At 33.9% G+C, this 25,216-nt stretch overlaps 2 protein-coding genes across 32 annotated transcripts in view; one reads left to right on the top strand and one right to left on the bottom strand.

Annotated features, from left to right (window-relative positions):
• Window positions 1-21,476, top strand: part of PPFIA2 (PTPRF interacting protein alpha 2) — a 502,911-nt gene extending 481,435 nt beyond the window's left edge. For 25 of the 30 annotated variants that reach the window (XM_055095939.2, XM_034936291.3, XM_034936292.3 and 22 more), the window contains 6 exons: window positions 2,649-2,746; window positions 11,664-11,839; window positions 12,733-12,801; window positions 16,349-16,508; window positions 17,700-17,791; window positions 20,078-21,476. In XM_055095939.2, the coding sequence (XP_054951914.1) occupies window positions 2,649-2,746; window positions 11,664-11,839; window positions 12,733-12,801; window positions 16,349-16,508; window positions 17,700-17,758 (562 nt within the window). In that variant the 3' untranslated portion in view covers window positions 17,759-17,791; window positions 20,078-21,476. The remainder of the gene's footprint in view (window positions 1-2,648; window positions 2,747-11,663; window positions 11,840-12,732; window positions 12,802-16,348; window positions 16,509-17,699; window positions 17,792-20,077) is intronic. The other 5 variants (XM_055095954.2, XM_003811653.5, XM_063593563.1 and 2 more) reach the window with 1 other exon arrangement.
• ACSS3 (acyl-CoA synthetase short chain family member 3) overlaps window positions 18,536-25,216 on the bottom strand; it is a 184,791-nt gene continuing 178,110 nt past the window's right edge. The window contains exon 16 of one of the 2 annotated variants that reach the window (XM_003811658.7): window positions 18,536-24,864. In XM_003811658.7, the coding sequence (XP_003811706.1) occupies window positions 24,799-24,864 (66 nt within the window). In that variant the 3' untranslated portion in view covers window positions 18,536-24,798. The remainder of the gene's footprint in view (window positions 24,865-25,216) is intronic. The other variant, XM_008964068.5, reaches the window with a different exon arrangement.

The raw sequence follows: 25,216 nt of genomic DNA, 5'->3' as shown, positions 1-25,216 counted from the left end.
AATTAAATACATTTAAATTGGATGAAGGAAGATTTTAAATAAGTAAGTTTTCTTAGGTTTTAAGATCACTATTATGTGATAGAAGAATTATTTTTTCTCTGTTGAGCACGTGATTTTTTAGTTAACACAGATATAGATCCTAGGTGAGTGACTTCTAGTTAATAGAAGAAACAACTTTGTACCACTCTCAGCTGCCTTGTAGTGTATACATTGTGAGGTAGTGAGTGAGCTCCCTGTCACGGGAAGTTTAGGGCTTCATATTTCACATGTTTGCATTAGATTTTTGGGGTCCAGTTTTTCCGTTCTTCACTAGATTGACATTTAATACTGTTTTATTACTTTAGTAAAATGTTTTCTATAATGATCAAATTTAAAAAAATACTCAAATGACTTGGTTTTTGTTTGTTCTGGGAAATGCCCAAGCTTCATTTTTAAGTTATGCTAATCTCCAACTTAAAGCAACTAGTACCTGACTGTATATTGCATCCTATGGTCCTTTCGGCACAGTTTTCCATCTGACAGACATTTTCATAATATTATATGTCCTCTGTATAGTATAATTTTGTATTCTATATCAAAACTTGGCAGAAACTGACCAAGAAGCATTGGTTTAATCTCAAGCTGCCCAATATCTGTGATAGTGATTATATCAGTATTATCTAGTATATCACTGAATTAGTTTGCTAGGGATGCCAAGCAAAAGACCACAGATGGGTGTCATAAACAACAGAATTCATTTTCTCACAGTTCCGGAGGCTAGAAGTTCAAGATCAAGGAATCAGCAGGTCTGGTTTCTTCTGAGGCCTCTCTCCTGGGCTTGCTGATGGTCACCTCTTGGTGTCCTCACATAATCCTTTCTCTGTGAATATATATTCCTGTTGTCACCAAGTGTCCAAATCTCTTTTTAATAAGGTCACCAGTCAGTTTGGATTAGGGCCCACCTTAATGGCCTCATTTAACTCAATTACCTCTTTAAGGGCACTATCTCCAAATGCAATCACATTCTGAAGTACTGAGAATTAGCACTTCCACATGTAAATTTTAGGGAACACAATTCAACCACAACACCTGCCTAATGCAATTTTCTTTCCATTTTTCTCTGATTCTGAAATATTTGACTCAACAATGTTTTTATTAAAATGCGGGGCTTAGAAATGCATCTAGCAAGTAAGTGTAACCTGGCCAATGTGTATGTCTAAATTTGCTTATATTCCTAAACATGTAAAGTATCACTGATAATCAATGATCTTTACTCCTGAAGTCTACAGATTATTTTTTCCTATCACATCTTCTGAATCTTTATACATAATGTCACTAAACCTTCTCATTTTCTCTCTCAGAACATGCCTGGTTTATCGATTTTCCTTTCAAGCTCATGGCTGTTGTGCCTATTTTGGCAGAACTGAACCCTGAATTGATTTCTCTATCTTCTCTGATTACTTATTTCTCCATCTCCTATTTTGCTATGAGATTATTTTTCCTTAAACAGAAAACTTTTTTTTTTTTTTTTTTTTTGAGATGTAGTCTCACTCTGTTGCCCAGGGTGGAGTGCGGTGGCACGATCTGGGCTACTTCAACCTCCGCCTCCTGGGCTCAAGCGATTCTTCTGCCTCAGCCTCCCGAGTAGCTGGGACTACAGGCATGTGCCACCACAGCCAGCTAATTTTTGTACTTTTAGTAGAGACAGGGTTTCACCATATTGACTAGGCTGGTCTCAAACTCCTGACCACGTGATACACCCACCTCAGCCTCCCAAAGTGCTGGGATTACAGGCGTGAGCCACCGTGCCTGGCCAAACAGAAAACTTTATTGTAACCTCTTCCTCCTCCGAAAATTGTCCAATAATTCTGTATCGATTATATGTATTTCATACTTAAACACAATTTAAGGCTTTCCTTAATATGCCCTATTCTCCATGTATAATTGTATTCCTCCTTACTTCCTAGCATGGGTTTTCAGCTCTGGAATGTGTGTCTCGCTAACCACACCTTTAAATTTCCATCTGCAATCTTTTGTTCATGATGCCCCATTTTCCTGAGTCAACCTGTCTCTGCTACTTGATACTTTAAGGATCAATCAATTTTCTGCTCATTCCACATATCCTTTTCATTCAGTTTCAATATCTGCTGACTTGTTCTTCTTACATACTTCTGTATCATTTAGAGTTATGAGCTACTCATTTTAGTATTTGGTCCTCTATCCTATTACCTAACTTACTTATGTTTTGTGTTATTTTTCTCATCAGCTTAAGAAGAGAGTATCCATTTCTAATAAATTCCTTACTGTCTCCATAATGGGGACTTTAAATTCTTTTCAAGTGAATAAAATATTAATTTGCCTGCACCTAATGTAGGAATAGCTAAATGAAAGACAAAGACACATAGATGAACAATATAATCCATGATGATTTTAAAACTGTTTTTTCTTATTTTGAAAACTTTTTTTCTGTTACTTTGAAACATTTTGTGCTTAGAATAATTATAAATGTATTTCCCTCCAATACTGAAGGATTTGACTGCAAATGTAATTTATTAACTTGTTGCCCTAAGAAGCAGTGCATAGTGTTGACTATGGCTAATCACAAAACTTTCTCCACCTGCTAAGGTAGACTCACTGTGTTTTTTTTTTAATTTTTTTATAAAAAAAAGAACAAGTTTACAATATGGAATTATGTGCTTAAAGAGGTTGAATTATGACAGAAAAGAACTAGAAAGAAGACGGGAAGCAAGCCAACATGAAATAAAAGGTAATACATCTTTCTTTCATATGAAATGCCTTTATTCTGGAGTTTTTAGCTTTCACTTTTACTAACCTAAAATGTTATATGTTTTACAATGGTCAGTAAGTAGCATAAGTATTTGGCTAGAATTGTTACTGTTTTTTTTTTTCCATTCTTTTCTAATTAAAATACAGAAACGGGTATCTCCATATTATAGGGTGAATATCCCATTTGGGGAGTAATCTTGAGTTTTTGAATTGAGATTTATTTATGTGAACCTATTAATTATACATTCTGCTTGGACTAAAGATGTCTCCATGTAGATATTTTTGTCAGACTTTTAATGGAACATTCTCAGTATGATTCAGAGAAACATGGTATATCATTTTTATGGCAGTTCATCTTTGGTTTATATCATTTTAATTTTATTCCAGTGCCCCAGCAATTTTATTTTTGTAACAGTATAGTTAAAGAAATTATATGGTGATTTTATGCAGAAATGATATCAGGATTTTCCCCTATAAACCAAACTAGTTCATTAATAATTTTAGCTGGTAATATTATCAGGAACAGTGTAAATTGCTGCAGCTGTTATGTGCAGAAAAATGTTTTATTTGAATAACAAGAAAAGACACTCCATATTGCAGGTTTGTTAGAAAAAATACTGTATTTAAAAATTAATCATCTAAATGTTGAGAAGTACCTTAATATACCCGAGAAAGGATAATTTCAAAAGAGAAGTACCTTAATATGCCCAAGAAAGAATAATTTCAAAAGAGAAGTACCTTAATATACCTGAGAAAGAATAATTTCAAAAGAGAAGTACCTTAATATACCCGAGAAAGAATAATTTCAAAGAGGAATATGTTAGATTCTATTCTTAGAGACCATTCTATTTTTATTGTTGTTGTTGTTGAAGGAAAAAAATACATGATTGGAAAAAGATATAGGTAAAGGTTTTTTTTTTGTTTTAAATTTAAAGGGTTCAAGTGCGGTTTTCTTACATGGATATATTTGTGGTGGTGAAGTCTGGGTTTTAGTGTACCCAACCCCTGAATGATGTACATTGTACCCATTAAGTAATTTCTCATCTTTCGCCACCCTCCCAGCCTCCCACCCTTCTGAGACTCCAATGACTATCAGTACATACTCTGTGTTCACCTGGACACATTATTTATTGCCCACTTGTAAGTGAAAGCATGAGGTATTTGACTTTGTTTCTGAATTGTTTCACTGAAGATAATACGTGGGTATTTTTTTGCTAAAAATAATCAATCCACTTTTGTTGTTTAAAGAAGAAAAAGGCAAGGTGCTGTGGCTCACGCCTGTAATCTCAGCACTTTGGGAGGCCGAGGCGGGTGGATCACGAGGTCAGGAGATCAAGACCATCCTGGCTAACATGGTGAAACCCCATTTCTACTAAAAATACAAAAAATTAGCCGGGCGTGGTGGCAGGCGCCTGTAGTCCCAGCTACTCGGGAGGCTGAGGCAGGAGAATGGCATGAACCCTGGAGGCAGAGCTTGCAGTGAGCCGAGATTGCCCCACTGCACTGCACTCCAGCCTGGGCGACAGAGCAAGACTCTGTCTCAAAAAAAAAAAAAAAAAAAGGAAAATATAACCAAAGCTTTTAAGGAAAATTTTGGATATTAAAATACTTATTAGTTATATTTCCATTTCCTATTATCCAAGAGTTGATATGTGGAAGCATTACATCAAATTTAATGGGTGTTTCTACATTACATTAATGGTTCAAGGGTAGGCATGAATCTCTGTTTTCATCTTCACTCCTTTTAAGGCTTAATTTAGATAAGAAAGTGGTATATATTACATTCTCCAGTATTAACGTTTAGTGCTGTTTTATTCTTAAGATTTTTTTTAGGTTTCTATAATTTACATTTTTGATAAACAATGTCAGAAATTACTTTTATCTTTGGCAGGTCTTGGAAAGTACATTAGTTCTAATGGAACGGGCTTGAATGCATGTGAAAGTGATTGGTTAAAAATAGTTTTCTACGTATGTCTCATCAGAGAGTAGACAGACTCACAATGGATTTCTTGTAACACTTCATTTGATGCATTACTTCGAAGCACGAAAGTGCTTTTCCATTATCAAAATTGAGTTGTTTGACTTCACTTTATTTGGGGGCCCCAGGAAACTGCAGGTTGTTTTCAGTGCATTGCTGTTCAGTTGAATTGAAATTTGGGAATTAATGGACCAAAGATAGACCCCAGAAGGAAGTTTGCATTTGACCACACAATGAATGTCTTAGCACACAGATAGATTTTACCCATGGGATACCACTTTGTAGTTTCCTTTCTGAAGTATTTTTATCCAATTAGATTTTATTATGCCTCAGCTCACCACGTGAAACGTTTCACATATAGATAGATCTAAAGGAGAGGAATTACCCAGTTGGCCCTATACCAAATGTTATATTAGTATCTGGCAATTGCTGATTAGAGTGTAGCTCTGAGGAAAAAAAAACTGCCATGATTCACTATGATCACACACAACTCTATCTGATAAATAGCTGTGAATGAGATCATAAATAGCTTGTTTCCTGTGACTGATCTGGTGACATTTACAGGAAGAATTCTCAACAGTGACTAGGGGTCTCTTATTATCCGAAGTGTGAATTAACCCTGACCTTAATGAATAGTTTTCTGAAGTGAAAAGACCATGTGAATATCAAGAACCTACTAACATTTAATTTGTTGCTAAGAAGCAGTCAACACTGATCTCTAGCCATTTATTGTTTAGGTCAAGAAGATTTCTACACAGTTTTAAAGTCAGTGCGTACATTGCTTGGAAACAGATTTATGGAAAGGCATCTAACTTTAAAAATGAAAAAAAAAAGAAGTATTTTGTTCTGAGGAGGAAACATTTGAATTCATGCTTTATTTGCCTTTACCTCATAAACAGGTCATTTTAAATATTTGATCACTCTTAACTACAGGTGTGACGATGGAATTTTTGATGGGCACATATTTGCAGAAATATCACGACCACATAATATGTCTTAGACTATCAAAATATAAACCTAAGTCTAGAAAAAAAACAAATACTCCCTATTTACAAATCCATCTAGTGCAAGGAAAACTGGATTTATTTTTATTATTGAGAGCATTGTCACGTTCATTTTTAAAAAACGGTGTGTTTAATAAAATTAAATGGAGAACTGTTGCTGCCACCCACAAGGACTTGCCTAGCTTTTGGGATTCAAGTGTAGGGTAACCAGTTGTTAGAATGAATCAGTAACTATCAACAGCAGCTGATTACATAGCCAAAATGTGATGCTAACCAACTCACATCCCATTTTCTGAGGTCTGAAAACCTCAATGGAATAGGCTAAGGAAAACTCGGAGGAAAAGCTACACTTCAGAACTGACTCAGAGAGACAATTAACATGTATAATATGAAATTTCCTTATATAGTAAAGAATATTAAGGAAATCCTTTGCTTTGCTGAAGACCAGTGGGTGGGGGCAGGGGGGGGGGCGGGGAGAAAGAGGCAAAACTCTGAGGGGAGGACAATAAATGTCCTACTTCGTGCAGAAATTCATTCTGCTTAGAATGGAGCAGCTAATAGTAATAAGACTGTGGGATGTGGGCATTCCTCTCATGTTCCTTATTACCTAAATCCAAAGAAAGATCTAGGACCTTTCTTTTGAAATGAGATCATTCTATCCACAAAAGGAGTTAAGCAGAGAGATGTGAGGCTGATACATGTTCAGCTTCCAGATTCATATACAAATGTTTTGCTAGTACTGTGGATTGGCACAGACAGAAAGGACACCAACTAATTTGAAGAACTTAATAAGTCAGACCAATCTTCCACTAAGAAGAAATAGAAAGGCTAGATAAATCAATAAATGGTAATAAAGAGCTATATGAAAACAGTAGAAACCAATTAAGAGGGACAGGAATTGAGAGGTTATGATCTTGGAAAAAAGAAAAATGTAAGGAAATAGTAAAACTGTCATTCTCTGCTGTTTTTCCTCTATCTAACAGAGAAGCAGGGAACGGAGTGGGGTGGTGGTGGGGATTGGAATTTAGAGGTGCCAAAACTGCCGGGCCTTCAGGAGCAAAGAATCTGTAAAACATAATAATAATAAAATAAGTAAGACTGACCATTTATACAATACTCCTCTAGAGACATTTGTGGACTTCCAAGAAGGATGGAATTATAATCTAAAAATTGAACAGAAAGCTGAAGCCAAAGGGTAATAAATCTAGGAAGAGAACTGTTGTAATCTCATGATAATACAGCAAAAAAAATCAAAGGTCATAACCACCAAATATACTTTAATTTGAGGTCTCTGATAAAACACACCGTAGGACTAAGGGTAAACTTAAACAGATCAGGCTATTTATTATGTCTATTAATGTTAAAAATAAATTTTATTATGTATATTTGAGGTTTAGAACATTTTACAGAACACATATAGGTAGTAAAATGGTTACTATAGTGAAGGAGATTCCTAAGCTTTATTTTGAAATGTTAAAATTGAAATCTAGCATTGATTTATCTCAATCTTTAATTGGAATTAAGTTGATCTGCCCTTATTATAACTTCAGAAAAACATAAAAGTCATTTCAAGAAGAAGTTGACATTCAGAGCCTCTGCAATTTTTCAATCATATTATGTGAGAGCCAATAAAAGAAAAATTCAGACATGTCAGATAATGGCCAAAATGAGGAAAACCACGATGATAAAATCAGAAAAAAGAAACATATCCATAGTTGACCCTGACAGTGTTTATTAAAAATTATGTAAGGAATATAAGTGACAAAATGGAGAATTTAATATAGTTGGAATCAATATGTTTAACAAATAATCAAATGGAAATTTGAAGAAGTGAAAAGTATAAAGACTTAAATTGAGAACACAATAGGTGGTTTAACAGTAGAAGAGAGTTTAGTGAAATAAAAGATCACTTGAAAACATCTAGCCCACATATGACAAGAAACAAAAAGGACGAATGATATAAAACATCATTAGAGACATATTGGACATGGTGAGGTAAGAGACAATAAGAAAGAAGCAATATTTGAAAAGATACTGGTGGAGACATAAAAAGAAAATAATTGAAATGATAAACCACAGACTCAAGGTTCTCGATGGACCCCAAGTGAGATTAAAAATAAAAGGGGAAATAAAAACACATCTAAACACATTACAATAGAGCTACTGAAAACCATGATTTCCCACACCTCAAAATCTTAGAATCTGCCAGAGTAAACTCCACAATAATTTCAATGGAGCAACATAATATAACTGATATTGCTCAACTAAATAATGCTAGAGGAAAATGGAATTATGACCTTAAAATGCTGAATCAAACTAACTTACTTTGAAGTATGTCCATCAATATTAAAGAGAGAATTAATAAACTTTCAGACAAACAAAATCTGAGAGACTATTTCACCAGAAAAAAAACAAATAGAAAAGAAATATTAGAATAAGTGATTCAGGCAGATGGAAATGATCATAAAGATAATAAAAAAAATGCACACATGATGGAGGAGAACTGAAAAATGTATGGGTAAATGTCATAATAATAGTAAAAATAATATCTGCAGGGATTAAATTTTACATAGAATTAAAATACATAACTATAATGCAAAAGGAAGGGAATAAGTGAAATTAAATTATTTGAAAGTCTTTGCATTATCTAGAAAATAATAAAAGGAATAATTTATAGTAGACTCTAATAAGAACACATATTATAAGCTTTAAGTGTCACTACTAAAATAATAATATAAAGTGTAAATATAAAAAGCTAATAGAGGGCCGGGCATGGTGGCTCATGCCTATAATCTCAGCACTTTGGCAGACCAAGGCAGGTGGATCACCTGAGGTCAGGAGATGAGACCAGCCTGACTAACATGGTAAAACCCCATCTCTAGCAAAAATACAAAATTAGCCAGGTGTGGTGGCGCATGCCTGTAGTCCCAGCTACTTGGGAGGCTGAGGCAGGAGAATCGCTTGAACCTTGGAGGCAGAGGTTGCAGTAAGCAGAGATCATGCCATTGCACTCCAGCCTGGGCAACAAGAGTGAGACTCAGTCTCAAAAAATAAAAGAAAAAAGAAAGCTAATGGAGTGGTAGAATAAAATAAGAAAACAATAAATGGCAAGAAAGAGAGAAAAAGAACAAAGAACAGATAGGACAAATAGATGGTAGAATTCAGCACAAATATCAAAGTAATAATATTAAGTGGGGAAGAACTAACTACTTCAATTTAAGGACAGATTAAAAAACAATGATATGCTGTATACAGTGGACACACTTTCAATATAAGAACATAGAAAACGTATTAGTAAATGAGGTATACATGCAAATATTAACCAAAGCTACTGTGATTCTTCTAATATCAGAATATAAACTTTAAGGCAGGAAACATACTAGAAATAAGTTGGCTATTTTCAAATAATAGAAGGAAAGATATAGCAAATTAGTATACATCTAATATGTAGATTTAAAATATGGAAAGTAAAAACTGACAAACCTTAAAAATAGCAGACGTTTTCAGTTCATAATGGGTGTTACTGATTAAAACTGCAATGAGACACCCCATGTATTAGTTTGTCGGGGCTGCTGTATCAAAGTACCACAGATTGTGTGTCTTAAACAACAGAAATGTGTTGTCTCACAGTTTTACACACTAGAAGTTCCAGACCAAGGTGTTAGCAGAGTCAGTTCCTACTGAAAAGAATCTGCTATTCGCTTCGCCCCTGACTTCTGGTGATTTGCTGGCAATTTTTGATGTTCTTTGGCGTGTAGGAACATCGCCACGATCCCTGCCTTCATAGTCACATAGTGCTCTCCATGTGTGCATGTCTATTTCCAAATTTTGCCATTCAAGAATGATAACAGTCTCATTGAATTTGGGCCCCCTCTATTGACTCATTTTAATTGATCATTTCTATAAAGACCTGATATCCAAGTAAGGTTACATTCTTAGGTACTGGAAGTTAGGGCTTCTACATGAATTTTGGGGAACACAATTCAACCCATAATACCACACCTACCATAATGGCTAAAAAAAAGCAAGACAAAACAAGAACAAAAATGAGAAATACAAAGCATCGGTACAGATGAAGATGTTCAGACATTAATAATGCAAGGTTAAATTGTGAGAGTGGAATTTGCTTAGCAATATCTGCTAACAAGTAAACACATAACAATTCTATTCCTTGTTATTTATTCTACTGCAACATGTAAATATACAAAACAAAATCCATGTATAACAATATTCAAAGCAGCACTATTTATTTTTATTTCAATAGGTTTTTGGGGAACAGGTGGTGTTAGGTTACATGAACAAGTTCTTTAGCGGTGATTTTTCTGACATTTTGGTCCACTCATCACCCAAGCAGTGTACCCTGTACCCGATGTGTTGTTTTTTATCCCTTGCCATCCCCCACCCTTTCCCCCTCAAAGGAACACTATTCTTAATAACCCAAAGTGGAATCTACTCACATGTCCATCTACAGTAGAATGGATACATTGCAGCATAATCATGCAATGGGATGCTAGATAGCAATGATCGTGAACACGCCACTGCTATTTGCTAAAGCGTAGATAAATTCCATATTGAATGAAAGGCAGACAAAAAAGTACATATTGGGTGATTTTATGTATGAAAAGCTAAAAAAAAATAAATCGGGCAAGGCGATTCTGTAATGAAAGAAGTCAGAATATTGGTTACTGTTAGGTGAGAATGGTGCCTGAGAAGTTGCATGAGGGGACCTCAGTGGGTCTGTGCTATCACTGTATTGCTTCAAAGTTATACACAAGAACATCTAAGTTGGTTATAAATGAATAAAATAAGATAAATAAGGATTTTCAAAGACTCATCAAAATAGTTGTTTAAAACATGCTTTTCAAAGGCTTATTGAAACAGGTATTTAAAACAGTTAAAGTTGAAGAATATTTCCTGAAAGATTTTTATACTTTGTCTGAAAAAGCTAGGCACTTCATTAGAAAGAAAAAAAAAACGGACAGGAAAACTTACTTTTACTTTAATAGTAATTATAGTTTCCTTTCCCTTTCTATGGGTAGTAAAAATGTTTTAATTTTTTTCTCATATCCCCTTAAGTTTCTTAAAATTCTTTATTTTCTATGGACAATTTTAGTCCTTCGGACTATTTTACTCATTTTATATAGCATTCTGCCAACTTTTAATGGGAAGATATTGAAGAAAATAAATGATAAAACATAATTTGATGTTTTTATCTAAAAAAAAGAAACGACATTTTTCTCTGAAAGTTTTATTTTTAGAAAATAAAAATCAAAAAAATTTTTTCCTCAATAGAATACTACTTTCAATAGAGTGGAAATAATTTTTGACATGTGACTGAGTGCTTGAATTTTGCATTAGCATGTGATTATATTGAAATATAATACTAAGGTAAGTATCCATCTGTTGATGCCTTATATTATTTTACCGTTCTGTTCTTATATATTACTTCAGGTGAAAAAAAAATCTTCTAGTCTATATGCCAATGTTTAGGTAGTGGTTAACAAACACTTCTGATGAAAGACAGTATTACAATCTCGTCTGCTGTTTACTGAAGAGGTGTGTTATCAAGACACAAATAAGAAATGTCTCCCTCTGATGGTAAAAATATTGAACTTCAGACAGACACCTAGGGCTCTAGTATGAAAACAAGAAACACAGACATCGTGTTCTACGCGACTGAAGTGCTGTCATTTTAGCTATAACAAACACTCTGAAAAATAACAACTTTTTAAAATAGAGACTCGAAAAGATTAATTATTAAAACAGTAACTACACACAAATGAAGGGAGCCAGATGGATTAGAGTGTGGATAAATCAGCATAAATGTGACCTGGCCAGATACCCATGGCTCATTTCAGCCAGTGGTTCTACTGTGCAAAATAATGCATCCTAAAATGATGCATCTCTTTTCCTAGACGTGTTGGTGTGGAGCAATGACCGAGTTATTCGCTGGATACAAGCAATTGGACTTCGAGAATATGCAAATAATATACTTGAGAGCGGTGTGCATGGCTCACTTATAGCCCTGGATGAAAACTTTGACTACAGCAGCTTAGCTTTATTATTACAGATTCCAACACAGAACACCCAGGCAAGTCACTTTCTGCTGTCGTCTCAATGTGTTCTGGTTTATATAATGATAAACTAAACTTTTAGAAAAAAATTGGCTGTGTATTCATGATTGTTAATGAAAGTTAATTCAATGTTTGAAATATGTCACTGGGGTTTTAATTTCAGGCTAGTGGATTTCTAGCCAAAAAAAAAAAAAAAAAAAATCATACAATTAAACAAGAAAGGGATTTCGAAGTTATGTGGCCCAGTCTCCCACCTGAATGCCAGATTCCACTAAATGAAATCCCTGGCAGATGGCCATCAGTCTCTGCCTCTCTGAGAGGCAGTCATTTCTATTTACATGTATGAATTATACAGACTCTTAGCATTGGATATGTCAGTGATTCCCAAAACTGGATAATAATTTGAATCAGTATAGTTCCTTATGAATAAAAAATAAAACCTCCAACCCACATCATAGTCCTAAGACATCAGTTATCAAGAGATAGGGCATAGGAATCTTTATTATCAAAACTTTCCTCAAATGATAATCATTGGCCAGGTTTGAGAACTACCTACATAGATTCAATAAAAATTTGGCAGTCCCGTTTCACTTTTTATTTTGTTTTTACATATTTCAGAGATTAAACAAAATACTCAATTGAAATAAAGTAACGAAGTGAGACCAAAGCCTCTTGACCTCAGATGTTTATGCAAGACTGTCTCTCTACTGTTCACAGAAAAAAAAAAAAAGCCCTGTATTTTTTTTGTAGTTAAAATTTACAATGGCTAATAACAGACATGGAGGGCTAAAAACTTCAAAACCCATAAATAAAGTATGGTTTATAATACATTATCAGATAAATATAAGCTACATGATTTTTAAAATAAAATGTGATTTCGGTGATGGTAACTGTAATTTGACGTCAACAGGCAAGGCAGATTCTTGAAAGGGAATACAATAACCTCTTGGCCCTGGGAACTGAAAGGCGACTGGATGAAGTAAGTCCACCTGTTATTCAAAAGAGATCTGAGAGAGTAAAAGAAAAATGATAGAACATCTTTGTTTTTAAGGAATAGTGCTTGGAAATTAATCAAATGACTGTTCTATGGTTAGAATCAATAATTTTCTCCAGGTTTGTTGTTAAATATTCAATCTTATTACTTAATTTTGGAAAGAGCTATATTAATTCATAAATATTATCATTTCAGCAGGTAGAGATACTAAACAGTAATTTACAAAACATTGTTATGAGTCGTGACTGCAAAACGTTGGGCAACATTATTTTTAAAAATTAGAAAAAAGTTAAAACACTAATGTTGATAAATTCAGCTTTTTAATAAAGAGTGCATGTATTTCTTAAATATCAGTATATCTTGCCAGGAAATTTTAGAAAATTAAAATAAGGATAAAACTTGCTTCAATAAATGGAAAGCTTTTTATTATTTTATATATTGATACTGAGTTTTCCTTCAAAACAGATTAATAACATTTTAACAGTCATAGAATTTGAAAGCTATATTGAATATAAGAATCGCTATATAATATGTGCATATTAAGTTATTTGGAAAATAATAAACATGTAAGTAGCCTCCCGAGTTGAATGAATACAAGGGATATCAGCAAATGCTGTGGACTGTAGACATTTTAATAGTCTTTCTGAGTTTTTCTACAGGGTCTTTCTGGAAGAAGTGGGAAGGAAACCTGAGCATGAAATAGAAAATAAAGAGATGCATAATTCTGTGTTGCAAAGTACAGGTGTTCCTTACTACAAAGACAAGCTGATTAAAATTATTTTGTGAAGAACTCAGCAAATTCAAATATGGACCAATCATTCTATATTCAAATAGGCAGGACAGATAATCTTGGTATTATAAAATCCACTCTGTCCTTTATGGTGGGGATTATAGAGAGATAAGTTCTACAGTCTTGAACTCAGCTAACTTCTGATAAATTCATGCTCTTATTCAATCAGCATAATGATTAATATTTTTAAAAGCCTAGTCTTATAAGTTGCATGACAGTCTTTTAAATCCTTACTAGAAATTATTGATTCAAAAAGGTAGTCTTATAAACTCATACATCTTAAAATACAATTATTCTTACTTAAAAGTTGCAAAAATTTCTAATAAAAAATTATTGAAGAGTTGTCATATTGCTACATTCTCTTAGGAGCTGTCCAGGTGTGGGGTAGCTTCTTAATAGTAATGAACTAGAAGAAAAGTCTATTGAGCCAATTAAATGAGATGCGACTCGTTGTCTTTAAACTATACTGCTGCTTTTTCTTATTTTTAAAAGCACAAAATATAATTTTGTCATTTAAACCCTCTAGTCTCTTTTGTTCAATTTTATTTTATTTTTTAGTGTGAGAAAAAATAGCCAACTTACTTAGAACAATAGTGGACTTATTTCTGAGGTTTTGCTGATCACATTCAGATTCCACTGAAATAATCTGAGAGGTGTCAACAAGCTTATACAGACTTTGACCCCAATTAAAAGAATTAACCCTATCTCATGAAAACTTTTCCCCATGATGTTGTTGTTTATAGTTCTATTAACTTTCTGCAGTAACAATATGTTGAAAGAACAGAAGTCAGGAATCATAATTCAAACGCTTAACTCTAAAAACTGGCAATTTTTTTTTTTTTTTTTTTGACAGAGTTTCCCTCTTGTTGCCCAGGCTGGAGTGCAATGGTGTGATCTCGGCTCACCACAACCTCCGTCTCCTGGGTTCCAGCGATTCTCACACCTGAGCCTCCCAAGTAGCTGGGATTACAGGCGTGTGCCACCACACCCATCTAATTTTCTATTTTTAGTAGAGACAGGGTTTCTCCATGTTGGTCAGTCTGGTCTGGAACTCCTGACCTCAGATGATCCGCCTGCCTCAGCCTCCCAAAATGCTGGGATTACAGGCGTGAGCCACCACGCCCAGCCAAAACTGGCTTATTTTTAAGCCCCTAGCTACGACACTGTAAGGAGTTGTGTAGCTCTACAGTGTAACATAGTGTTTTATAAAACTGAAGACTATTTATGCTTAATGCAAAAACTTCTCCAAGAATCAAGAAGTCGTAGAGGCTGCAACTGTGAAATTCTGTTTCTTTTCTACATTTACACACATTTGGAGATCTAGGGCAATGAAAAACACAGCAGTTGGGAAGAGTAGCAGACATCTCTTAATGTGCAAAATGGCTACCACACTGAAACAAAATGTAGATTTTAATGATAAGGATTGAAACAGTGGATATATGTTATTATATAAAAATGATTTTATTTTTCCCTGATTGACTTTAAATGTCCCTTAACTAATATAGTAGTCTACAAAGCCTACCTTATAGAATTATTCACTATAACATAGCACGAATTACTATGTTGAGTGAATATAGACTTATTATTCCAAATGCCAGAATGAAATCAAATGAGATATTAGGATACACAACATATACTTGGCTATAACTGTCTACGGCATAGACAGTCCTTCCCTAGATAAGAAACAGTGAGATGAGAAGACAAGACCTATGTGGAATGATTCATATTTTCCTTAGAATTAGACACAGAATATTCATTAACTGCTGAATTATATATTGCTACTTGCCAATTTGGAGGAAAATAATTATGTCTGTAAAAGTACTTTGTGTATACAAAGAGAAGGAAGAGATTATTTCATTAAGGCATAACAAAATCAGCAACCAGAATTAAAATATAATTGCTATGCTACATTCTAAAATGTGGATTCACCCTAGGATCTGTCCAAGTAGAGACACTAGCCTATGTGGGGTATGATGTTGCTTCCTGATAGTAATGAACTAGAGAAAAAGTCTACTGGGCCAATTAAATGGGATGTGACTCTCTGCCTCTGTGTATATTAAAATACACATTATTAAAATGTAACCAGGGTAATATTATGCTTTTGGTGGTACCCAAAGACCACATGTATTTATTGAAATGATGGTGTCCAGGCTACACAGATTTTTCAACAAATTGCAAGTTAATTCTGTGTCACCTAAAACTTCACAAATCACATATTTAAGAGTTTCTTGTACAGATATTATAATAGGCTACAGTGTGTCATATTAGCCATGCCATCTCAAATATAGATTTCCCCAAAATAAATACCTACATTGTATTTGTGTACATAGAAGTCATTTCATTCAAGTGTGTGAGTTAAATGTAGTCTACTCAACAACTAATTCAATTCAGTATATCATCTCATTCCATAAAACCCGTAGGCATAAAGTGGAACAATGTATATCCAATATTTATTTTGGAAAACATTGGTGGCTTATTTTAGGCTTTCAAGGATATTTACTGTATAGATGTCAGACCTTAAATTTGAAATCGTATGAAAAGTTTTATTTAAAAATTTATATATCAAATCTCCTATAGTCTTGTTTTGGAATCATAGAACTATCTTGATAAAGCATGATTCCATATGTATACTTGACAGACTAAATGTAAATCATCTATGTTACATGTTTCTAAGCACAGAGCTTTAAGCACATGGACTAGTTTACTTGTTTTCGTAACATCACCTTAAAACTGTACTGGCAGAGTGATGACAAGAACTTCAGACGTGGATCAACCTGGAGAAGGCAGTTTCCTCCTCGTGAAGTACATGGAATCAGCATGATGCCTGGGTCCTCAGAAACATTACCAGCTGGATTTAGGTTAACCACAACCTCTGGGCAGTCAAGAAAAATGACAACAGATGGTACAGTAGTTTTGCATTGCTGCTTATCAAGCAAAAAGCTTGTTTAGCCAAAGCTAGTATAATTCTCTGACCTTGCTTTTTGGAATTATTTTCTTGAGTTGGTTTGCTCTGCTTGAAATTTACTTTGCTCTCATCACAAACCAGACTCCTTTTTACACTGCTATTGCATGAACTCATGGCACTTTATTCACATTTTCAAAATAATTTATAACATCCTAAAAAGAACAATTTGGTTAATGTCCACCTCTAGGAGGAACAATAAACATCTGCAGGATTTGTGTTTCTTTAGTCTTCTATTCCCAAAAGTAACAATTTGTTTAAGTTAGAGGTTGGACTTGGACTAAAGATCCATAGTAAATGGAAATTAACTCCACTGTCTCCCCACATGTTTAAATACTGCGAGTTTTATGTGTCATCTTAGAAATTCACTCATCAAATATTTTTCCCTCTAGCCAAAGCAGAAGCCCTTAAATAAACAAGCCATGAACATGAGAAGAGAATTAAAGAAACACAAAACACAGTAATTTCCCAATTACTATTTCCTTCTGTGGACATTAGACTTAAGCTATCTAATTTACAAAAGAAAAGTCATTCCAGAGGAGAGACAACTTTGAAATAGTAGTCACAAAATTATTTCTGTTTGGGAGGCATTAAAGAAAAATAATCCCATGCTATTTGTTAAGATAATCACCTAGCATCATTATTTCTTGTCAAGGTCACAGTTATTATAGCTCAAATTTAGTTCCAGCATAAACTGTGATCTTGATCTACATTTCTTACAACTTGTTAATACGGTGGAACATGTCAGTGAAATTCATGAGGAATTTAACATCATTACAATTAGTGTAGAAGTTCTTCAATACTTGGAGAGGAAAAAAAAATCCACTATAATGAGTTCTCTAAGAGCAATCTCCGTATCAAAATCAGAAGCACCCTGGGGAGCTGCTCTTGTTACCGATTTTATCTAAGGAAGAATACATAACAACTCAAAAGCTCAGGTCAATTACATTGGGATAAATTTTCATTAGGAACTTGATCTAGAGAAGAGGAATGTGAGTGGCTTATATCTGAGAGAAAGAAGGTCTACTATTATGTTCAGAATCCCTGTATGCAGGGAAAATAAATCTTTCTCATCTGAAATCTTGTACTCAATCATCCAAGTCCCTCTAAAGCCCTTTTCTCCATTTGCAGTTGCTTCATCAAGACTGCAGAGGTTAGACAACTCCACTGTTCGCACATACTCATGTTGACCAGCCACTCAAAGGAGGCAGCACTGACCTGCTGTGAGTAGTTTCCCTTTGGCTGACAAAAAAAAAAAGATAAAAAAATGGAACCTACATAGACTAATAAATATACACTATACTCTTTGGTATGCCCTAGCAGTACAGAAATGAGATAACCCTTTTGAATTGCTTCAGGGGAAAAGAAATCTTCGTATTGTAACACTTAGTCTAGCATTTCCTATCACCATCTGTCTCCTATGGTTTAAGGTCTGCCTGTTGGAGGCCTATCACTGTATTATTACACATCAATGGGTTGCCACTACACTGTTTTCTACTTTTTAGTACCATTTCCTGTTGAGTAACTTAGCATTTTATTGATAATAATTCAGCACTTTAAAAAATCCTATCTTTTTAAGTGTATATTTTATATAAGGAAGCCAAGGTAGCGGATAGGGATTTAAGCAAGTTCACCGAGTCAAATAGCAACAGACAGGAAAATGATTTAGAGATGGTTTCATATTAAAAAGTAGAAACTTGCCGAGGCAGGTAGATCACTTCAGGTCAGGAGTTAGAGACCAGCGTGGCCAACATGGTGAAACCTCATCTCTACTAAAAACACAAAAAGTAGCCAGGCATGGTGTTGCACTCCCATAATCCCATCTACTTGGGAGGCTGAGGCAAGAGAGTCACTTGAACCTGGGAGGCAGAAGTTGCAGTGAGCGATGGTGCCACTGCACTCAAGCTTGGGTGACAGAGCGTGACTCCGTCTTAAAATAAATCAATAAATAAATAGTAGAAACTGTGAAAAATTCAAACCTTTATTACATTGTTTCTTATCAATCTGATTTACACTTGCTAAAAACAAATATAAATTTTAAGTATTTAAGACATATAGGAACAAAATAAAATTACTTTAAGAATGGAGGATAGGACCAGCACAAAACCTTCCTATGTAACCATAAATACCAAGCATTTGATTTTAAGGAAATACCAATTAATGAAAGCTACTTTAAAATCCATATAAAAATGAGGTTTTATTGAAGAACAGTCTTAATAGTAAAACTGTGGTTTCCTAGATTTATAAATGTCAAATGTTCATAATTTTTTTCAACCTAAAACTATGCTTTACCAAAATATTTAACCACTTTCGATGAATCAATATTTTGGAAAAATACTTTTTAAGAGCGATATTTAGAACAAAATGTGTGCACGGGGATAAGAGAAACCAGTTATAGACAGAGGAACAACTCACCTTGTGCTGTTTTCATTGCCTTGAACTAAAAGTGCCACACAATTTATTGTTGGTCTTTTGGGCTTAAGATGGGAGCAGATATGCTGCCTTATTTGGATCACTATTTGAAGCTGATAAAATAAAAAGCATCCCGATAAGAGATTTAATTTCAGAATGTACAACCCATACATTAAAATTTTAATTATGGTATATAATTTGGCACCTAATTAGACATGATTTAAAGTATATAATAATTTGGCTAAATAAGAGGTCTCCCAAAATACTGTTTATATTAGATTCTACACATAGCATTATAATTTCTTCAGGAAATGAACACTTCACTAATTTACAGATGACTATTTAATATGTTCAGTAGTGCTTGCTTCTTAGCTCTTAAGTGATGGGTAGAGTTACTCTATTTGCAATCTGTTTTTTGTGTATGACATTCTAGTTCATATTTCCTAGTTTTTACCATTAATTGGGATAACAGTATTCATTTACAATAATTCAATCTAGGACAACCATTTTTTGTTTTGGTGAAACAATAACACTTTTGTTATTAAAATAACCCAGAGCATACTACTTGCTGTTTCTTTTGTGTCAGTAATAGCAATTGTGAGCTTTTTCTAAGTACATTATGGCTGAAAACAATCAGCAATGCCATACTACTGACACAAACGTTTACAATAGGTGACTTATTATTGTTATGTTTTTGTAACAAATAAAGGTATTTTTTAAGAACTCTAAAATATATGAACTAGAATATAAATCTACATTATGAAATAGGTCAATTCAACCCAATTTATTAATTAGCAAGTTGTAAATTTTTCAGAAGGCATGCTAACATTTTGCATAACTACCTTTGTTTACATTACTGCCATACTTTCCACAAAGTTGAGCAAATTCTATTATTTGTTAAGCTCCCCTGCACCAAATTGGAGAAAAGCAAATGTTAATTACATACGGCTGTTGGCTACATCCTAGATGATTTCCTTCTCATGATCTTCTAGGACAGGAGTAAGCAGGCTGCGTGGAGGTACACCACAGAGGAGTAGAATGAGATTTCCCAGTCTGGGACTTTTCAGTGAACTAATGCTATCCATTGTATATTTTAGATGGCGTCTTTTCAGTCTACTCTACCTAAAGTGCACTACCATCTAAGAAGACGAGCAGTGAAAACCTTTGTGAAAACTGAATTCTAAGGAAATAATGACGTCATGACTTATTAAAAGCTGAAAAATGTGATTTTTGGGGGGAGTCAGATATTACATTTGATTAGTTTACTACAATTGTAATAAAATGCTTAAGTCATTTGAATAAAAAACATCATCTACATCATAAACTCTGTACAACAGATGCTTTTATGAAATGAAGCCAGTTGTTTTTCATGTTTTATTGTAATATACTAGGCATTTATGTATTACCGTGCATTTCTTTTTAAATGTGTAAGTCTTATGTAAATGGATATAAATATGATTTTTTAAAAAATAAAATATATGGTTCATGGAGTCTCGAGTGCAAACATTTGACAATTCCAAGTACTGTTTGTATTTTACCATTCCACCATTTTTACAGTTTTTGGATTGTTAATAGTCAAATCAATATGTTTCCTTGAAGCATGTTTCATGCTTCAACGTGTTTCTCCTTCAAGTCTGTCAATACTTAAAGCTGAACAACCTGCCTCTGATCATGTAAAAAAGAATGATTTAACCTGGAACCGGAGCCAAAAATAGAGCTTTAAAGGCAATCAGGGATGTCCTATATCTTTAGAAATAGCACTGTGATGGCTCGATCTCCTTTTCAATACAAAACAAAGCCAAGCTGTTTACAAGGGTCAAAAGCAATTATTTAAAAATTTATATTAAAAAAACCATAATCTTCTCTTGTTACCTGTGGACCAAGAAAAAAAAAAAAAGAAAAAAAAACTTATTTACTAAGAACCACATGTTCATTCAAATATCTTGAAATGCCAGCCAGTACTGGACAGTGAATGTCAACCACCGCAGAGTCTGAGGCTCATTTCCACTAGAGAAAACAAAACCCAAGATACCTTTCCCTTTTGTCAATGTAACAGGGCATTAGCCAGACTCATGTCTAATGTTATAAGCTTTTAGCCGAGATGGCCTTGTTGCGACTTCCCTGAAGTCAGTTTTATCAGAGGAAATAAATGAAAGACAGAATGATTAACATATATAGTGTATAAAAGTATAGAAGAGTAATCTCTTCCCTGTGGCTTTATTTGGTGGTGTTACTGTTGTTTATTCTTTGTTTATATGGGAGATTCAAAGTAAAGCCTATTTAATAATACCATTTATCTAACTGCTGATTTTCTGCTGCTTGATCTTATTAAGCGCAAGACCTGTCATTAGTAATTTCTTTTCTGTATTTTAATTTGCTATGTTTGCACGTACATTACATTTGTTTTGATGTCTATTTTTATTTAACAGATTCAGTCAAAAGGTAATGATAACAGAAACCCTTTCCATTGTCAATAAAAAAACAATAATAATTCCAGTTCTCTGTTTAAGCTTTGTTTTCTAGTCACATAAGGCTCGACAATTTACTTAAACGATCAGGAAATGTGTTCTTTGGGTGACCCAAATATTTAGCTTCAAAATTGAGTCTGCCACAAGAGGGAGATCTAAACTTGCTTATGGGAGTGATCTTAAATTTTTTTCTAAAAATGTGGCCTGAGTAGGAACAATGAGAAGGAGCTTTCTAAGCTCATCTAAACATGGGCATCTTGAGTCATAGAAATGAAATAGAATATAGGAACTATGACATTATAATGCCATAACTAGATTTGTATCTACTATTATATACCACTCAATCACTAAAATCAATTTCTTTCTTTTAAAGATCAAGTTAGAAAGATTAATCATCTATAATAGACACTAACATATAGTGATGCAAAAGATCCAGGTATTTCCCTCAAAAAAGCATAAAATATGTTTTAATTTATAAGATAACTTCTACTAGATTCTAAAATCCATTTAATGGATTAAGCTCAGAGTCTCAACACGTTACCTTTTGATCATCAACATTATAAATTTTCACATTTTTAATGTTCAGGACCTTTCAATTTTATATAAACAAAACTGGTTTTTAAATGTAGGATAGGTCTCATTTAAATATGTTTAATATATTTTCACAAGCAAAGTAATTCAATGAATTGGAAAATACTATAAATTCTGAAAGCACTTTATATTTTCATTTTCCAATAACTTACAGTAAGAAATCCTATGAAAATACCAAACGAAGACCTCACAGAATTTATTCTAGCAAGTTTAAGTATGCCTGCATTTTTTAGTAATATTATATTGTTGTTTTTAAAAATACATTTAATTCAGAAGTACTATCTAGCAAAAGTGATTTATGGTTAGTAGTAAAATAGAATTTTTTCCTCCCAAATTTTAAGCAGTCTGATGATTCAGGTGTATCTTTCTTGCCCTATTTTTTCATCACATAAAAGTAACAACATTCTTTGATTTTGCAATTCCCCAGTGAGACACAGGAACTAGCCACTTCCCCAGTCTCCAGCACTGTTTTCCATTCCCATCCTATTGGAAAATAACCCAAGTCTGCTTGCTGAGATGTCGCTTCAGATTTGATTACCAGAAAAAATGTGCAAGAGGACAAAAGATGCAACCTTTACCTAATTCTTGGATCTGCCTGAGCTTAAACCTTGCAAATGAACAATGATACACATTCAGGTAAATAATTTGCCATTTCAAATTAACTGACTCTTATTTGAAAAAAAAAAAATAAGGAAACACATTCTACTCCTAAGACATTAAAATGAGTTATTAATGAAGACCACAGTTGTGACAATGGATAAAATGTACCAATGAAAGAGGCAATTCAAGGATCCCAACAGCTTCAAATGAGAGAGTGTCTATGTAGCTGGTTTAATTCAGTCTACTAACATAATTAAAAGGAAAAAGTAGATGAATATATTTTTCCAGGTGTAACAATCAAGAAGGCAATTTAAGTAAATAGGAATTTACTTTGAGAAGCCATTTATTTTGCAGCCTTCAGTCCAAAAAAAGTCAACCTTTTCAGAATTTTTTATATAAGTTGTAGGTCATTTTTATAACAATAAACTTTCTATCATCTATTTATCTCTCACATACATTTCATGTATCCTGAGTATTATGTTACAACAATCTGCTCTTGATAGTAATGTTCCTGATAGATTAAAAGATTGAGACATACTTGAAGAACGATCAAAGATACAATGAGCATGGTATACTTTTGGGTTAAAATGTATTCTTTGATAACTGATGTCATATAGATCCCTAAGTAAATCAAATATTTAATTTCCTACATCTGTTTACCTTAGTTAACTGGCCCATTCCTATAAGCTTAACAAAAACTCACTTTACAATTATTTAAAAAAAAACATTTAAGAGATTTTTAGAAGTTAAATGGAAAGATACTTTCGGACATTACAATATTCTTAATGAGTTATTATTTTAAAATTAGAGATTTCACATAAAAACCAGGATTCTTTGTTTTCTCTTTAAAAAAACGGAGGCTCTTGCAACAGGAGACCTGCCTCCTTTTTGGGCCATATTCTGCTGGGTCCGCTGCTCCTTGAGGTATAGCAGGTGATCTGCAGTCTTCACCATTTTCTACTGTCTGTCCCTCAAACCTAGTGGCTTAAGTTCACTTCAAAATCACCTAGACATTACACTACCCACCTAGAAATCTTCTTGTCTTTAACCTAATGTAAAAACCTTGATGTTTCTTCCTTAAGAGTTTTCCTTGCCACCCTACCCCATTTGTACATCGATTCCTTGTTTCCACAGGAATCTGGAATCATTTGGATAAACGTAGTCAACTAAGAACCTGAGACATGAAGAGGGGCTCCCAGGAGCCCTCATCTCCATGAAGAGATTGGACTGAATGATCTCTTTGTTCTCTGCCAGGCATGTGGTTTTTTTGTTGTTTTTGTTGTTTTGAGATGGAGTCTTACTCTGTCACCCAGGCTGGAGTACAGTGGGGGAACTTGGCTCACTGCAACCTCTGCCTCTTGTATTCAAGTGATTCTCCTTGCCTCAGCCTCCCGCCACCACGTCTGGCTTATTTTTGTATTTTCAGTAGCTACAGGGTTTCACCATGTTGGCCAGGCTGGTCTCAAACTGCTGACCTCAAGTGATCCTCCTGCCTCAGCCTCCCAAAGTGCTGGGATTACATGCTGAACCAGGTCAGACATGTGGTTTTCCTTGCCTAAGTAACAAAAGACCTGAAGGTATAGCTATAACCCCGGTGTTCTGCTTTCCCTCAGAAAATGTATAGAAAAGCCCTCCTACCTAGATAATAATTTCATCTGTCTAGATGATTACCTAAACTTCCCATTTCATCTATTTTATTTAAAACAATGTGAGCATCTAAAGAATACTAGAAAATATCTAAAATTTCTACAAGAAAAATTTTAATTATTTTCTGACTTTAAGTTTTAGATTTTGGATCAAAACTACAGATTCTTGGTTTCAGGAAGTGGCTCTATATTAGTGTTGCTTTCAATTAAAGTGTTCTTCTTGGGAGGTACAATTTTAAAAATAATACACTAGATACGTTTTTTCTAAAGCAGTAGATGACATTCAATAAGGCATGTTATAGATAACTAATAACAATGCTAACAGGGTCAAACCAAACAAAAGGCATAGGTCTTTCACATGTTTTCATTAGATTTGTTTAGGCCAAGTTTTACAATTCACATTTCATTTTGCAAGTAATTTCTACTGAAATATTTATTTCTGAGAAACAACTCAAATAATTTAATTTCAATTAAGAAATTAAATCAACTCAAAATAGGAATAAGACAAACTCATTATGCCTGCTTCAGCATTTCTTCTACGTGGCCAAAAATGCTGGGGTCTTCAATTGTAGAAGTTATCTGGAAAAAAAATTAGGGTCAGGTGAATACTCTTCCTTGAATTTCTTCTACTCTTTCTATAATTAAACAATTATATGCAATGTTGTTTTCCCCATTGTCTTGTAATATTCATATGGAAAGTTTAAAAATAGGGAACTTTGAACCTAATATATTAATACTCATCTGTAGCTTTCCAGAGTAAAAAAATAAACAGTTCAGTTAGCAAAACTATTGGACCTAGATGGTATTTTCTCTAGAGTTGGAGTTCCTCTTAAGAGTCTTCTATATATTTCTGTAGAAAGAATGTTTCTTTTTTGTCACTTGTTCACATAACTACTCCTTACTGTTGCATTGCCTTTTATTATCTTAATGA

The sequence above is a fragment of the Pan paniscus genome, chromosome 10, assembly GCF_029289425.2.
Source record: "Pan paniscus chromosome 10, NHGRI_mPanPan1-v2.0_pri, whole genome shotgun sequence".
Classification (NCBI taxonomy): domain Eukaryota; kingdom Metazoa; phylum Chordata; class Mammalia; order Primates; family Hominidae; genus Pan; species Pan paniscus.
Note: the sequence above shows the minus strand (reverse complement) of the source record. Positions and strands in the feature narration are given on the sequence as shown.